An 18,759-nucleotide genomic window follows, 5' to 3' on the forward strand; every position below is an offset into this window, starting at 1 on the left:
AGTTAGGACTTGCACTATAGTGAGGTCCACTTTATAATGGCAGTGTGTGATTAGCAATGGTGTTGCTATCCTTGTCTATCATTCAACAAAGCGGATAGCGCTATCTCATTCACGCATTGCGATGTTGCCACATCGTTTATTAACAATGTAGAAATTCAACTAATTGACAAAATATTTATTCTCAATCATGAAAATTTATTATTACATCTTGTAAGCAAGATATGCCTACACCCAAAATGTAAGGGGAAAAGAACTATGAATACAAGAAATGAACAGAATAACTAGAACTTTAATGAGTCTTTAACATATTTACATTTGAACAAAACAAGATAAATTTGATTATAAAACAATATTTTATATGAATTAATGGGGAAACACTCGCTTGCTGCTAATGAGGATTCAATGTTTGTGGTTATGAAAAATTTAAGAACAATGATTCAGTAGTCACCTACCTTTTTGAAATAGCTTCCCACTTTGACATCCACTGGTATTTCGCGGCGTTAATTATTTATTAAAAATCAAAATAACTGATCTAATGAAATGGGTTCAGATCCCGTCCTATTCAATAATACAATTCTCTTTAAACTGCCCGAACTGCGACAGGAAAACTGTATTATAAAACAAGAGCAAAATCTATCCCCTTCACCAGAACAGCCGGACTTTACTCACAGTCCTCTCGATCGAGCTCACACACTGACCCAGAAGAGTAAAATTGTTGGTATTAAATATAACTCAGTCAATGCCAAACATGAAGCCATTTCAAGTACATATTTTTATCTGTCGCACAAGCGGCACGTTTGTTATTAAAAACAAAAAAGAAGCTACATTAATTTGACATCAAATGAAATAAACAATCTTTCTGTCGATGACAAAAATTGTTCAAGGACAAAACTACTGTTCATTGAACTTTTAATTGAAAAACTCTAAAATCCTGATCAATATGAGATAAATATATGATTCATATATATGTCCCATATGACCAGGTGACAATCTTTAAAAAATATATTTTCTTGACAAATGAAATATTGTTAACTATTTTCAACAATAATTAACAGTTAAATTGATCAGATATACTAGTATCAGCTGTTTGGGTGGCAAGGCTGAAATCTGGCAACCCTTTTCTCCTATCTTCCTACACTGCCATTATAACGTGGACCTCACTATAGTTCTATAGTGAGGTACACTTTAAAATAACGGCAGTGTTTGATTAGCTATGGTACTGCTATCCTTATCTATCATTCAACAAAGAGGATAGCGCTATTTCTTTCTTGCTTTGCTCTGTTGCCAGATCGTCTTTTAACAATGTAGAATTATTGATTAATCAACAAAATATTCTATCTTAACTATGAAAATTCATTATGAAATTATTGTAAAATTTAATTACTTGCTTAATAAAATATAATTGATTATTTTAAACGAGAATGAACCGTTAATATTACATCAATAAACCTGTATCAGCTACCGTCTATAGAAAACATTGACAAGACAGAGGATCGGCAACGTTTTTCTCATATCTTCCTCCACTGCCATAATAACTTGAACCTCACCTTAGTTTGAAACACCTTAGCCTACAGACTATAAAATATACGTAAATTAAATAAAGTTTTCAAGAGTACCTTGATTTTTTTTGTGTGAATTTTGTTTTCAGCCACACTTTTGTTCTGCGGGTCGTGCGTCTCTCCGAATTTCGCAGCGAATCGCGTGTTCACACTGGAAGGCTACGCGGAAAAACTGAAAATCAGCAAAGTGTTCGCTTTGGAGGCGCCACTCAACAAGATCGTTGACAGATCGTTCAAGCTGAACGCGCCCTACGGCTCCTATACACAGGAGTACGAGTTCGAACTGCACTACTCGGAGAAGAAGCCTTCTGTTGGTCAGTTCATTGAAAGAGCACATTGTTCCATTACATAGTTGACCGAGCGAAGTGAGGTCTAAGATTCAAGTCGACGGTTTGGCATTTCTCTTAATGTTTGAATGTTTATATGTTGCGCATTTACGGCGAAACGCGGAAATAGGTTTTCTTGAAATTGTACAGGTATGTTCCTTTTTAAATTGCGCGTCGACGTATTTACAAGGTTTTTTGAAAATTTTGCATTTGAAGGATAATATAAAAGGAAAAAGGAGCCTCCTTCATACGCCAATATTACCGTAAAAATCAGACTAGAATTATTCATCATAAATCAGCTGTATGTTTATATTTTTATGTTCCACACAGAATTATTCATCATAAATCAGCTGTCTAGTGGACTATAATACTACCCTTTCAAAAACATCGAACATCTTGAAAATTTATCTTTCCATCAACGTTGTAGACAGTTGCAGCCAGACCTGATAACTGCGCTCACACTAAGACGGGCTACACACTGGTGTCGCAAGACACGCGTCTCAAGATGCGTGTCGTCTCTTATCAAATTTCATGAGACATGCATGTCTTTTGCATGTCTCTGTTGCTTGTTTTGTGATCTTCGGTTGTTACAAAGCTGTATTACATACTGAGCATGTGCAGTGACAAAGATTGCTCAGTGCTAGCAGTAGACAGTGGCTAAGAAACCACCTGGTCTTCTCCGTTCAGTTCGTACTCCTGAAAATGTAGACCGAGTCAGTGTCGTCGAGTCGATCGTCTAGGACTAGTAACAACTGCCGTTCTGACTCGGTCTACACTTTCCGGGGAACGGGGAAGACCAGGTGGTTTCTTTTTCATCACAGAACTAGTACTCATAAACGCTGCAGCCCATCGGAGTGCAGTATTTCGATCGGGCATTGCACCTCGACCCTCAACTTTAAAATATTGACGAAGAAGCGTTGCACTGTGACTACAAATTCATTGTTTCTAAAAAAAAAACTGCTCAACAGCGAACACACGATGTTGTACGTTCCAACGTTCATAGCAACTGAAATGGCATAGTATGAGTCGTCTGCCAACATTCGTTCCAGGGCAATACTCTCTCCCGTTGACGAGTACTGGCTGTTCGAAAAACATGCGTTTCCTTTGCACAACTCTGTATAAATATAATAATAATTCAAGCCGTCAATGGGCCTTACGACTGGCATGAATATAATTATCATTCAAGCCGTCAATGGGCCTCATGATTGTCATACTTCAGTCGGGACTGACAGTTTAACGTGCCCATCCAATTAAACGGGAATGACCTGGTCAAAAACCTTTGGTGATGAGCGGGTTTGAACCCGGGATATCTGGGCTGCTACGCAAACACTATCTACTATAGTGAGGTCCACGTTATAATGGTAGTGTTTGATTAGCAATTGTCTATCATTCAACAAAGCGGATAGCACTATCTCTTTCTCTCTTTGCTCTATTGCCAGATCGTCTTTTAACAATGTAGAATTGATAATAAATTAACGAAATATTTAATCTTAATTATGAAAATTCATTATGAAATTATTGGAACATATAATTTATTGCTTAATAAAATAATTATATAAATGATTATTTTAAAGGAGAATGAACAGTTAATATTACATCATTAAGCCTGTATCAGCTATTGTCTATAGAAGGCATTGACATAAGAGGATCGGCAACGTTTTTCTTCTATCTTTCTCCACTGTCATTATAACGTGGACCTCACTATAGACCACAGATCATTGCATAGAATAAAATAGAATAGGATAGAATACACCCTATCCACAGCTGCACGGAACAATTCCGCGGTGTTCATGGAGAACCAGACCATCAATTTTTCAGCCATGAAATAGAATTATATAGGAATATGAAGCCTGTGGTATTATTGTCTAATAGCAGTAGATTGTTTTTGTGTGAACGCTCCCATAAGAAATATAGGAACATGAAAGCCTGTGGTATTCTTGTATAATAGCAGTAGATTGTTTTCGTGTGAACGCTCCCATAAGGAATATAAGAACATGAAAACCTGTTGTATTTTTGTACAATAGCAGTAGATTGTTTTTGTGTGAACGCTCCCATAAGAAATATAGGAACATGAAAGCCTGTGGTATTCTTGTATAATAGCAGTAGATTGTTTTTGTGTGAACGCTCCCATAAGAAATATAGGAACATGAAAGCCTGTGGTATTCTTGTATAATAGCAGTAGATTGTTTTTGTGTGAACGATCCAATAACAAGCAATGTGTTTCATTTTGCAGAAGACCCTCCCACCTACAGTCGTTGGATTGAAGTGTCCAATCGCAAACTGCCTCAGCGAATTCATTTTCCCTACTCTGCCCTATCAATTCCCGGCAAGGGAAGGAAGTTCAAAGAATTCTCCATTAAAATCTGCTGTTTCACGCCGAAACAGTATGACTACTATTTCATTCTTATGAATCCGTCAGTTGGTGATTTCATTATTCAGGTTAGTGAACCTTTCCAACGTAAACTTTATATTAGGCTACCTACATAACTGAGCTACAGTTCTCTCATAATTATTCATTTCCTTTATAATAACAGTGTAGATTTACTTATAAAAAAAACAAAAATCTGGTTACGTTACTGAACATTAATTGTAGAGATTCTCATGCTCAATCTTTTCCACTCAAAATGTTTTGTTTAAATTGTATCTGAAGCTTGATAATTAAGAATCTGAAATCAAACTTTGCATTGATGGGGCGGAACTCCTGAATTTTTTACAGATATGAGACTTGTGGCAGTTGATAGAGCTTATCGATGACTATTTCAGGTATAACTTTAATCGAAATCGTTGGAGCCGTTTTCGAGAAAATCGCGAAAAACCCTGTTTTTCACAACATTTTCGCCATTTTAACCGCCATATTGAATTGCATTTTATCGAAATTGTTCGTGTCGGATCCTTATAGTGTAAGGACCTTAAGTTCCAAATTTCAAGTTGTTCCGTTAATTGGGAGATGAGATATCGTGTACACAGACGCACATACACTCATACATACACACACACACACACACACACACACACCACACACACACACACACACACACACACACACACCAATACCCAAAAACCACTTTTTTGGACTCAGGGGACCTTGAAACGTATAGAAATTTGGAAATTGGTGTACCTTAATTTTTTTCGGAAAGCAATACTTTCCTTACCTATAGTAATAGGGCAAGTAAAAAGTTATCTTATCAAAATAACATGAAGAACTGATTTAGTACATCAGCATAAAATCAAGAACAGTATTTTTTCTTTAGTGCTACTCTTGAATATAAATAAAAATATAAATTTAAGTACCCTTTTTAAAATTTTTTAGTCACAACCTGTTCCAGCTACATGATGCCATTATTAAGTCTTGACTTCATTCACAATAGAACTATTCAGTTACAATACAAATATATTAAGTACATTAGGCTAAGTCATATTATTACAATAACAAATATTATTAACTTAATTTATTATCACAGATGCACCAATCTTTGAAAATATTAACAACTAGCTTACAGGGAGAACTTCTTACCGCCAAAAAGTCGATGTATCTCATGTCACACTTGACTTTATTTGGTGAATCATAAAATTTATCTGACAATCAATATTTTCATTCACATCTCAATACGGACTTTTCCTATGTTCTTAGTCATGCAGCATTTTATTATTCCGAAAACATATTCTTCTCAATCAATTGGTAGTAATATCTTTCAGTAAAGTGTTGAGTTAAAAAAATAGATAGGTTAAATCAGTGTTTCAAAGATGTATTTAATGTGTTCATAGTTTATGATTGTCAATAGAAGGTCCTGGAAATATATGCGATGTACGATGAATTACACAAAATTCCATCATCTTCCATCTTAGGATGAATATAAGCTAAGCTAAATTCAAAAAATGTAAATTATTCTGTCATTCTTCAGTAATTAATGAATGCAATATGAGCAACCCTCTTTCATTGGGTGAATAATTTTTTCCAACATTTTCCAGTCTCTCAATGATAGGGGAGTGATAATTATTTGAATAGGTCTTCTAAGAAACCATTATCTACAGCTGGTATCAATCAACTACACTTCAACCACGGTATATAGAAAAAGACGGTAGGTGTCACGCGCATGTTTGTGCTAAATTTTCGGTGGAGCTGACGTCATTTTATATCCAATCATCTGTTTTTAAAAAATAAGTTTCATAAATTGCCAATAGATGTTGAACGCCTCAGTTGGTGGCGATGACACAATCTAGCTGGCTGGCCACTGCACATACATTTCATGACCCCTACCGTTTTCATCTAAATACCATGACTTCAACTACGAATTACCGTTTTAATACCAGTACGGTACAAAATTCATCTGTTTATTACAGCTGCTAACTTTATATGCTAAATCATATTATCACAATAAATGATCTCGAATCATGATCATCTTTCCGTTCTTCGGTAGCCGCTCAGCCGAAAATTTCGAAAACATAGGTCTGTAAAATGGGTTAATAAATAATTATTATTAGCCCCCCTATTAAAATTTATGGTCAGAAACCATCCCTAATATTCACACAACATATTCCCAAAGTTTCATGCCGTTCTGTCAAGTAGTTTTCAAGTCTATAAGGAGCAAACAAACAAACACACAAACATACATCCATTTATATTTATAGATAAACACCATAATTCATGAAAAATACTTATAACTTTTAATCTTTAGAGATGAAGTTAGTATAGCCTAAAAATGTAATATGGCTAACTTGCGAATATAATAGATAAAATAATAAATTGCTGTACAGATGAGTTGGCAATCATTGAATTGAGGTTGGTCTCCCTGAACTCATGTATAGAATAGAAGAGTTTAGAGATCAACCATAGCCCTAAATATGAGTTTTCTGTTGCAGATTTCAATAAAACCGAAAGTGAACATCGTGAAGGAGCCAATACAACTGCATTTTGAGGAAAACGTGAGCGGTGTAGCAAATTACAAGGAGCAGTTCGCCGATTTCTGGGCCAAATACAGCACAACACCACCCAATGCCGTCGTTAGGATTCCGTGCAGAAACGATGATCTGTGGTCCTCTCTGATGGCAATGTTCGAGCTTAAATTCAACGCTAACGAAACATCGTTCTGGACTTCTTATTTAGGTAATCCTATTGTAAGCGAATGGTGGGAAGAGAAGAAAAACTATAGCTTTCGGTTTTTATTTAACATCAAAAATTATTTAATACGAATATTCCAATATGAAACTGTGCGGAAAACAAATGCAATTGAGATAAAGGAAAGATTACAACTATAATCAACAATTAAAATTTCTGATTTTAATAATCAGATAATAATTTAAGGGCTACTCGCTTAGCTGATCTGTGGTCGTTAAATTTTTTTATAATAAAAACAAAATTATTATTTAGAACTATGGGTCTGAAAAATATTTTACTTTACCTTGACAATAATTGTCCCTTGTCCTGATCCTCTAGGTCCGGTTAAACCACTCCCGACTTTAAATAAAAAAATTTATAAAAAAAACTTCTGCCAGCTGATTGAATTAAAACACCAGCTTTCCCCACAAGATTCAAATCCTGAAAACACAATTATGTAGGTTTAAACTGCCCGAACTGTGACAGCCTATAATAATTGAATTCTCAAGACAGAATCCTTCAGGTAATCAACTAACTTCACAAACGGTTCAAAGAATACGGGCCTCGAAAGAAAAATTCAAAATTTATTTATGTGAAAAAAACATGCAGCCTTGATTCACAGAGTCGACTCACTCTTGTTTGTATAGCATGGAGCTAAAAACCATAATATTGCCTTCACGAAACGTGATAAAACACACGTTTCATCTTTGTACATTGGAGATCTTCTCGCTTTATCAATTACATTTAATAATTAAATCCGCGACCAGATTTCCAATTCACAAAATAATATTTCAAAAATTTAATGGGGTTTGATGTCATGTATCACACTATCAAACGATTTCATTTCATCCACCGACCTCCTACAGGGGTATATGGATTTGTCAAAATTGAAACCACAAGAAAATGTGTGCTATCCTCTTATACCTCCAACTTGAGGTTTGTAAATATTCATTGATAATCCAAACTTTGTTTTGGGCGAACAGCTTAGCTTAAAATCGGTGTTTCCATGGGTGAGATGCATAACTCAGCTACGTTCGGCAACTGTAAGCGGGTTTTATTGACCGAGCGAAGTGAGGTCTAAGATTCAAGTCGACGGTTAGGCATTTCTCTTAATGTTTAAATGTTTTTATGCTGGGCATCTACGGCGAAACGCGATAATAGATTTTTATGGAATTTGACAGGTATGTTCCTTTTTAAATTGCGCGTCGACGTATATCCAAGGTTTTTGGAAATTTTGCATTTCAAGGATAATATAAAAGGAAAAAGGAGCCCCCTTCATACGCCAATATTAGAGTAAAAATCAGACTATAGAATTATTCATCATAAATCAGCTGACAAGTGATTACACAGATGTGTGGAGAAGCCAGTCTATTGCTGTATTTCCATAAGGTCTATAGTTTCAATCAGGTACTTGTTGATGAGAATACTGCGTGAATAGTGAATAAGAATAAGAATGTTTATTTCGCCAAAATTACATAATAGTTACAAAACATGAATGATTTGGCACAGCCAGCAAAGTTAAACTTGTGCGCTAGCTGTGAGTTCATAAAGCAAACAGTACGAAGTAGCCTATAGCAATACTGAAAAATGGAAAAAATATATACCTATATAATAAATATTATAGTAATGCTTCTTATAAATAATACAATGATAAGAATTGAATAATTCCGTGTTAAAACCAATTATACAGGTGATAACCAAAAACAAGTCATACAGCCTACATTTAAAATCTTCTAAATGCAAACTAATGAAGAAGAATACAATAAAAAATGAAATTTTCAGTTGTGAGCACATCCCAGTGCTTAATCAATTTTCATAAATAATACAAAGATAGAAAGACATTCAAAACTCAAAAGAATCATGAATAGATTTATTAACATTTAGGCATTGTAAAATATATATTCTGCTGAACCCATACATTTATTTCCTTGATAAGTGCTTTAGTAATTTTTGAATTAATTAGTTTTATCGGAATTTTGTTTGAAAATATATTGCAAAGATAGGTGAATTGGTGTCGACAAACTACTAGTTTTATTAAGTTGATATTGAAATTATTTAATGCTAATGAACGAGTTTGGTACGGTATATTTCAAATTTCTAGATTACTTCTATTCTTATTTAAGTGCAAAACAATCCTAGTTACATACATCTGTCTTAGTGTGGGAACACTTAATTCTTCAAAAAGTTTCTTGCTTGGGTATCGTCTTGGTTTACCCAGTGCTGCCCTTATAAGATGCTTTTGTAGTGTGAAAACTTTATTAAAGTGACAATCATATGCACCACCCCAAGCTTCAATCGCATATTGAAACAGCGAGTGGGCATACGCAAAATAAATTGATCTTTTTACATCCAGGTCTTTCAATTGATTCACTTTGTAGAAACTATAAATAAGAAATTTAAGTTTAGAAGATAGGTAATTCATATGAGTATCCCATTTCAAATATCTATCCACCATCACTCCCAAATATTTTATAGAATCAACTTTTTCAATTTGTTGGCACAAACAGTTCAACCCATCATTTAAGCAGTGAGGATCAGAGAGCTTTTTCAAATGCAATGAGTCCTCAGGTTGACCTGCTAGTGTCGGAGAAAAGGTGATATACTTTGTTTTTTTTTCAAGTTAACAGTTAGAATATGATTATCCATCCAATTCTTCATAATTTTTAAACCCTCATTAGCAGATTGGTATACTTGGCGCCAGGATTCACCCGAAAAAACTAAGGCTGTATCATCAGCAAATGAAATTTGGGTACAATGTGGTATTTTTAATTTTAGAGCATCGTTCAAGTAGATCAAAAATAATACCGGGGACAGAACTGTACCCTGCGGTAGACCAAAACTCGATGATTGATCTGTAACTGATGTACCATTCAAGTTTAATGTTTGTTTTCTGTCCTGAAGGTAGCTTTTCAGAAGTTCATTACATAAGCCTCTTATCCCACAATTATTTAATTTCTTCAATAAAATGCTATGAGGGACGCTATCAAACGCTTTTGCTAGATTTGCTATTTTGTGAGGTCTACTGTTCACAGAACTACTAGTTTGTATTTTAAGGAAAAGTGAGTTTACATAGCTTGTGACAGGCACTGTCCAATCTGCAATATGCGCGAGGAGGAAACACCAGCTCATTTTCTAGTCAGGTGCCCTATGTATTCTGATTTGAGGCAACAGTTCTTGTCATAGTATACGAATAATATTGTTGAACACGACGGTAAAGTAATGGTTCTCCTTTCAAATGTTTCCTTGAATAAAATTAGAGACATTTACAAATTCATGGTAATAATAATAATAATATCGTGTGACCTGGCTGGCTCAGGTCTGGTGTCAGAGTTTTCAGGTCGCAACTGATCAATTTCAGGGCCTCTGACATGACCTAACGACTGCTTTTTAGGCAGCCGGGACCGACGGCTTAAATTAATTCATGGTGAACGCTTTGAGATTGCGTATCTATATTTTAGAAGCAACAGGCTAAGGTATTTGGAGATATCACAGGATTAACAGAGGGGAATTTTCATAGAACTAATATTGTTCTCCATGATTGATTGTAGTATTCAGGAGTCATTTTTTTCGATTTGAATGAATTGATTGGAACTGTTTCTTCAAGGGCTATTGGCAGTTTATTGACAATTTTTGGTCCTAAATATGCGGCTGACCTCTGAGCAGCTGATGTTATTGTCATCCTGGGAATCGCCAAGTCCATGTTCCTTCTGCGTGTTCCTTGCGGGTGATTCAAATTGATGAAGAATTGTGGGTTCTTTTTGGTGGATGTTAGAAGTCTGTGAATGTAAATCTGTCTGATGCTGAGGATGCTGAGCTCCGAGATTAGTCAAAGATCCAAAGGTTCAAGTTTATTTATTATTTTAACAAAAAAGCACTGATCGGGAGGGAAAAACTAAGGTTACTCCTCCTACTGTTTCTCTTCCACATTTATTGACCGAGCGAAGTGAGGTATAAGATTCAATTTGACGGTTTTGCATTTCTCTTTATGTTTATGTGTTTTTATATTTATATTTATGTTCAAGAATTGATACTTCATAATATATTATTTGACTTTATATATATATTTGTTTGTTTGTATGACTGTTCTTAAACAAACAAATATTATAAAGTCAGTTTATATTATTTGAGTTGAGAGGAAAGCATAAAAATGAAACCAGACGAGCAGAAGAAATAATCCTTGTTCGCTGATGGGAAAGTAAACTCCCACAATAAATTCTAAGATTTATTAAATTAGAAGATTCGTCATTGTAACAACGAAACTATTTTTATAACGATAAACTAGTTTCTGTTATTAGTTAACATAATACAGGTTCTACACATTATATTGAAGAACTATTCAACGATTCAACTATTTTATTCAACGACATACTATTCAACTATTTTATTGAACGTTAAACTAGTTTCAGTTATTAGAATAATTGACCGAGCGAAGTGAGGTCTAAGATTCAAGTCGACTATTTGACATTTCTCTTAAAGTTTCAATGTTTATATGTTGCGCATTTACGGTGAAACGCAGCAATAGATTTGCATGAAATTTGACAGGTATGTTCCTTTTTAAATTGCGCGTCGACGTATATACAAGGTTTTTGGAAATTTTGCATTTCAAGGATAATATAAGAGGAAAAGGAGCCTCCTTCATACGCCATTTTTAGAGTAAAAATCAGACTATAGAACTATTCATCATAAATAAGATGTCGAGTGGATCATAAATATCTCAATGTAACTTGGTAAAAAATAAGCTTCTGTGTGGACTACTAGTAGTTTTGTGAAGAGTAGACCTCACGCAGTATTCTCATCCACAAGTACCTGATTGAAACTATAGACCTTAATATGGAAATACAGCAATAGACTGGCTTCTCCACACATCTGTATAATCACTTGTCAGCTGATTTATGATGAATAATAATTCTATAGTCTGATTTTTACTTTCCTTGCCCTATTACCATAGGTAAGGAAAGTATTGCTTTCCAAAAAAAAAATTAAGGTAACCAAATTTCTAAGTTTGATTTTAGATTTCCAATTATCAGATCTCAGATACAATTTAAACAAAAAATTTCTAGTGGAAACGATTGAGCATGGACATCTCTTCAATTAATGTCCATTATCATTTTCACCTAAAATTGAAAATAAGCTTGAAATTTGAGAAAATGTAATTATTCAATTGCAAACTGTTGGCAACTGTTGATTCTATTAAATCATTCACTATGAAGAGATAGCATACTTCGTGTGTCTCCAGCGTTATTGTCCTGTCAACAGCTGGTTCAGATCTTTGAATAGTAGACTTAAGATGTGCGGGAACACTAGCGTCAGGTGATCTTTTATCATAACGGCAAGGAAAGTTGTGTGAGTGCGCCACACCAGATTTTTTACTCTAATATTGGCGTATGAAGGAGGCTCCTTTTTCTTTTTATACTAGTAGTTCTGTGAACAGTAGACCTCTCGCAGTATTCTCATCCACAAATACCTGATGTCAACTGTTTTAAATGTTAACAAACTCAGTTCACGTTTGAATTTGTATTCCATATGATATTATATTCATCCAGTTCCGTGATAATCCTTCCATCTAATGGATATTAATTTTTTTCAATCAAAAATATTATAATTTCTTCAGCATTATTTAGTTCATTTGATTATTTTCAATCACCTATTAAATTAGTTTTTTCGAATGTGAGAATATTGATACTGATGGACACGCATAATAATACCATGACTGTAAAACAAAATATTGAAACCAAAGACCTTAAAGCTGCGATTAGACCAAATTTATTGACAAAATGTTAATAACTCAATCCTTATAGATTATATTAGATTGAACATAACTTATCATACACATGATGAACATGTGTGTTTGTCAACTTGCGTTCAATCTGATAGAATCTATAAGGATTAAGTTATTAACGTTGGTGTAAACCCAGCTTAAAGATGCATACCTCCTCAAGGACTTTGATTGAAACTATAGACCTTATACAAATACAGTAATAGACTGGCTTCTCCACACATCTGTGTAATCACTTGTCAGCTGATTTATGATGAATAATTCTATAGTCTGATTTTTACTCTAATATTGGCGTATGAAGGAGGCTCCTTTTTCCTTTTATATTATCCTTGAAATGCAAAATTTCCAAAAACCTTGTATATACGTCGACGTGTTTAAACATTTAAACATTTAAACATTTAAACATTTAAACATTTAAACATTTAAACATTTAAACATTAAACATTTAAACATTTAAACATTTAAACATTAAACATTTAAACATTTAAACATTTAAACATTTAAACATTTAAACAATTAAACATTTAAACATTTAAACATTTAAACATTTAAACATTTAAACATTTAAACATTTAAACATTTAAACATTTAAACATTTAAACATTTAAACATTTAAACATTTAAACATTTAAACATTTAAACATTTAAACATTTAAACATTTAAACATTTAAACATTTAACATTTAAACATTTAAACATTTAAACATTTAAACATTTAAACATTTAAACATTTAAACATTTAAAATTTAAACATTTAAACATTTAAACATTTAAACATTTAAACATTTAAACATTTAAACATTTAAACATTTAAACATTTAAACATTTAAACATTTAAACATTTAAACATTTAAACATTTAAGCATTTAAACATTTAAACATTAATAGAAATGCCAAACCGTCGACTTGAATCTTAGACCTCACTTCGCTTGGTCAATTAATTGCATGCCTCTTTTAATGCTATTTTTATGCACTATTAAATGAACTACGGTATTGATTGCAAGCAATAACGCATGCAATTAATAACTGAAATAACATAGTATTGTCTCTCGACCTTTCTCTGCTTTGAACTCGGGCTGACCTGCTGCCAATATGTCTTGAAGGAGATTAGCTTTTGATGTTAGCATTTTTGATACACCAACCCCAACAGCCATTAGCCGTTTTCACACCGCCGATATCTCGCCGACACGACATACAGACAGGATTTCTCTGATGGACACTATAAGAGGAGGCTTGGTTTATAATTGCGCGAGGTCTACTGTTCACAGAACTACTAGTATATTCAAAGTATGTTGAAGATTAGGTTATTGATGCTATTTTTAAAGTACATCAATGCAACCCCATTCAAGCAATGCTTTACAATGTAAATCTCACTATAGTTTCATATTTAATGTTTTTTTTTTCAATTAATTTTGTTTACTTCCAGAGACAAATATCGGATTGAAACTGATCCAGTGGATGATGGGCAACGAGTCAGATTCTATGACTGACGACATTCGTCACATTTTCCACTATGGCGTCAGCTATAAGGTGACAAGCTCATCTCAGTCACTCATTGTACCCAACGCTCTCTATCTACCTGGTGAGTCCAATCAATTTTTCTCTCAATTTGTTGCGCGAACCCCTGTTTTTTGTCTCCATTCATTGTCTTCAAAAGAAAGAAAATATGCAAATTATGGCTTGAATCTATTGAATAAATCTATACTCAGAATTTTCAATTATATTATCATCACAGTATATTATGACAATGTCTTTTCCCATCTATGCTATGGAAATATCTTCTGGGGTAATTCAACAGACAGTTCTAAGGTATTTTTAATGCAAAAAAATATTATTAGAGTGATTTTCGGGTTGAGACAAAGAGACTCATGCAAGTCTGTTTTTAAAATTCTCAGATTCTCACCTTGCCTGCAATCTACATTTATCAGTTATTAATTTTCATCAAAAGTAATATGAATAATTTTCAATTTTGCACAGAGAGACAAAATTACTCCACACGCAATCAGCATTTGCTGTTGTATCCAGTCCATAGACATGCGACATATGAGAAGAATCTCTCTTATTCAGGATTAAGATTATATAATAAATTACCTGAGACCATTCGAAAAATCGAATCTCTAAAGCTCTTCAAGAAATCTGTAAAAAGAATCTTAGTTGATAAAGCGTACTACTCTGTGGCAGAATTCAATTAACCATAAACTCTGCACTCAATGACACAAATTAAAATGCTCACATTTGCTCTATTTTTAGGACTAAGAATAATGATAGACCTAATATAGGATACACTTTGTTATATAATTTTTTATATACTGTTACTGTTTATTCTACATGTTAGAAATCTTACTTAGTTCTAAGGATGCAATTATTTGACAAATCACCTATCAAATGGGAGTATTCCCAATATCATGATGTAATGTGATGAAATAATAAATAAATAAATTAGGCCGATGGTAGAAGATTCACTTGAAACTGCCAGCATACCTCCTAAATAACACTAATTGAACCAATTGTGACCGTTTGAATTTGAATCTCACTTCAGTTAAACTATCAACTAAATGGCCGGGTCCCGAGCTCGGGATTTAGCTAAGTTCTAGCATAGAGAAACAATAGCGTAAGTAGATATCACATGGTATAGGGCGTTTATGTCGCAACTTTTACTGTTATTTCAAGCCGATTACTGTCGATTGTTGTCGATTTTTACTGTTTTGACCGGGTAAGAATGTATGAAAGGCACAATATGAGAGACTACCAGCGTCATAAAGCTTCACGGGAAAGAACTACGTGGACTATAGGCTTGAGATAACAGTAAAAGTTGCGACATAAACGCCCTATACCATGGGATATCTACTTATGCTATTGTTTCTCTATGGTTCTAGACTTTGAACAGCTGGAGTCAGAAAATTGGCTTTCCGAAACGGGGCGCAGTCGCAGTCAACGTTTAAATTGAATTTCGAAACACTAGAAAATTGAACACAAACTAAAATAAAGAGAAAATAGTGTAAAGTTTCAACTATTTTGAATTATTTAGGAATGTTTCTTTTCGTCAAGGAAAAACGTTTCCAATTATAGAAATGAGAAAATAAAGATTGTCACGAAAACTGCGACTACGCCCCGTTTCGGGAAGCCAATTTTATAACTACAGCTGTTTTAAGTCCAGAACTTAGCTAAATCCCGAGCTCGGAAGCCGGCCCTAAGATTTACCTCTAATTTTGTCTAAGGAAATACCTATATCCAATTTCAGATATAAAAAAGAGAGGCACAATTGATTTTCCCGTGTATTTGAACAAGGAAGATGTCGATACTTTGGATAAAATCAGAATTTCGTTGATCGCTGAACATGGCAATGAAATTAGAGTTTATAATCTGATCCAAACTGAAAATGAACAATAAACCTTTTTTATTTCCTTTCAATGATTACCTTATTCTATGTTTTCTTAACTATTAATTATTAGGCTCAACTCACACTTGCGCGACTCAGGTCAAGAAGAGACTCGACTCTAGTCGATAGCATATGTTTCCAAATGGTGACACTCAGACCAGTCGATTCTAGTCTCCGCGACGTCACCATTTGAAAACACATGCTCTCGACTAGAGTCGAGACCTGAATCTCTTCTCGACCTGAGTCGCGTAGGTGTGAGTTGAGCCTTAATTTTTCGATGCTGTTTCCCATCACGAACTGCTTACTATCGAATCAAGTTTTTGTTAGAACGACTAGCAGTCAAATTTTATCAATAAATGATATTTTCAAATTCGGTACTGTGACACCGAGATCCGCCATCTTCATGGTTGTTCTCATAGGGCCGTTTGCACAGTGACAATTTAAACTAAATATCATTTTAAACTGGATTGAGGACCGAATTCACCTAAACGAAAACATGTTTTGAGCGCCAGTTGATTCTAAATAAACAAAACATCATATTACAAAACCAATTCAAAATCATCTGACTCTGAACCAAGTGCCGCTCAAACCTAGTTCTCAACTTTGATGAATTTGGGCGTAAATCCGTATCAAGTATCGTTCGTTATAATGTGGCTCATACTGTGCCGTTCTTAAGGTGCGTACAGATTTTCGCTCTGCTCCGCAATCGAACGTCACTCGAGCAGATCGATTGATGATCGACCGGGGAGCAAGAGAAGAGCTAACATCTCCCGTAACGTTCATGATCGGTGCGAGGGCGGAGCGATTGCGGAACGAGGGCGGAGCGATTGCGGAACGAGGGCGGAGCGTGTGGGAGGCGCGTATATCTGTACGCACCTTTAGCCAACAGCTGATTAAATTCAGTTTAAGCTTTGACTGAGCAAACGGCTCATAGACGAGTAAAAGGTTTGGAAGGTAGAAATGTTTAGTTTATTTTCTAATAGTACCCTATTGTGTTCAGCGTTGAAGTCTTCAGATGTAGTAAAATCTGAATGTATCTAGAGTTTAACCAGGACTTCCTATAGTGAGGTGCACGTTATAATGGCAGTGTAGGAAGATAGGAGAAAAGGATTGCCAGATCTCAGCCTTGCCACCCAAACAGCTGATACTGGTATATCTGATCAATTTAAATGTTCATTATTGTTGAAAATAGTTAATCATATTTTAGTTATCAAGAAAATATATTTTTTAAAGATGTAATAATAAATTTTTAAATATAATATGAGATTAAATATTTTGTCAATAAGTTGAATTTCTGCATTGTTGATAAAAAATGTGGCAACATCGCAATGCGTGAAAGAGATAGCACCATGTGCTTTGTTGAACGATAGGCAAGGATAGCAACAACATTGCAAATCACACACTGCCATTATAACGTGGACCTCACTATATATACTACCGGACCTGAGGCTGGAAAAAAATGGCAGCCGTATATGGTGGTCTTATAGAAATTCCTACTGAGAAAAAATCACTAATCAGCTGTTGTAGAGCGTCTCAGTTTGTCGAAATCTCAGATCGTCTAGTTCCCGTTTGAAATATCAATGCCGGCCACCACATAAGGCCATTTTTTTTTTGTAGACGCAGGTCTGGTATATAGGAAGTCCTGGTATAATCTTCTCATAGGCTCAAGTATTTTGATTTTGCAGTCGTATTTCAAATTTTAAACATTTTTTTTTCAATTGCTGTGAATTATTATGAAGAAACATCAATGATTAAATGGATCATTATTGTTCAAATTATAGTGGAAGGGTGAAGGTATATAGGGGGGTATCGGAGTGAGAGAAGTTTGCTGGTAGTGCCAATAAAGTAATGCCATAGAGAAACAATAATATAAGTAGATATCCCATGGTATAGGGCGTTTATGTCGCAACTTTTACTGTTATCTCAAGCCGATTACTGTCGATTATTGTAGGTTTCCACTGTTTTGTTGGGGTGAGAGTGTATGAACGGCATAATATGAGAGACTACAAGCGTCACACAGCTTCATGAAAGAAAGCGGAAACATTATTTGTTATTTAAACTGTCTCAGCTAAGGTACCTTCTCTGCAAAACTATTTCAAATAGAATAATCCAGTGTGGTACACTCACACAACTTTCCTTGCTCATTGATCTATAAGCCTCATTCTTAAAAGAGGATAATTTCGGGGAATAACACTATGCCGATTGGTGGCTAAATAATTAAAACTACGATTATACTATTGTTACTGTGTTCAGAGAACATTTTCTTTTGTTTGAATTATGAAATTGGAGGATTTTTTAAAAGTTGTCAATACAGCTGTTCTACAAATGAAATATCGACATGTGTTCTTTTGAATAAACTGCTCTACCTACCTACCTCACGCACGAGAAGGAGGTTACAAAGTAAATTTCTCAGGGAGGAGATTCATGCCAGTTAATTATAGAGCTGATAGATAACTATATAGGGTATGAATTTGAAAAAAATCGGTAAAGTCATTTTTGAGAAAATCGTGATAGAAATTTAACAAATTTCATTCTTCTCAGGAATATTACGGAGCTCCTGCAATTTTCCCAGAAATGAGACTCATGTCATAGGGCTTATAAATTTATAATATCTAGGGTATAAA

General features: G+C 34.4%; 1 protein-coding gene across 4 annotated transcripts in view; it reads left to right on the forward strand.

Annotated features, from left to right (window-relative positions):
• The window catches only part of LOC111046758 (aromatic-L-amino-acid decarboxylase), a 166,583-nt gene that overhangs the window by 75,919 nt on the left and 71,905 nt on the right, over positions 1-18,759 (forward strand). For all 4 annotated transcript variants that reach the window (XM_039424736.1, XM_039424735.1, XM_039424737.1 and 1 more), the window contains 4 exons: positions 1,649-1,873; positions 4,119-4,324; positions 6,746-6,989; positions 14,183-14,338. In XM_039424736.1, the coding sequence (XP_039280670.1) occupies positions 1,649-1,873; positions 4,119-4,324; positions 6,746-6,989; positions 14,183-14,338 (831 nt within the window). The remainder of the gene's footprint in view (positions 1-1,648; positions 1,874-4,118; positions 4,325-6,745; positions 6,990-14,182; positions 14,339-18,759) is intronic.

Source organism: Nilaparvata lugens, chromosome 3, assembly GCF_014356525.2.
Source record: "Nilaparvata lugens isolate BPH chromosome 3, ASM1435652v1, whole genome shotgun sequence".
NCBI lineage: Eukaryota > Metazoa > Arthropoda > Insecta > Hemiptera > Delphacidae > Nilaparvata > Nilaparvata lugens.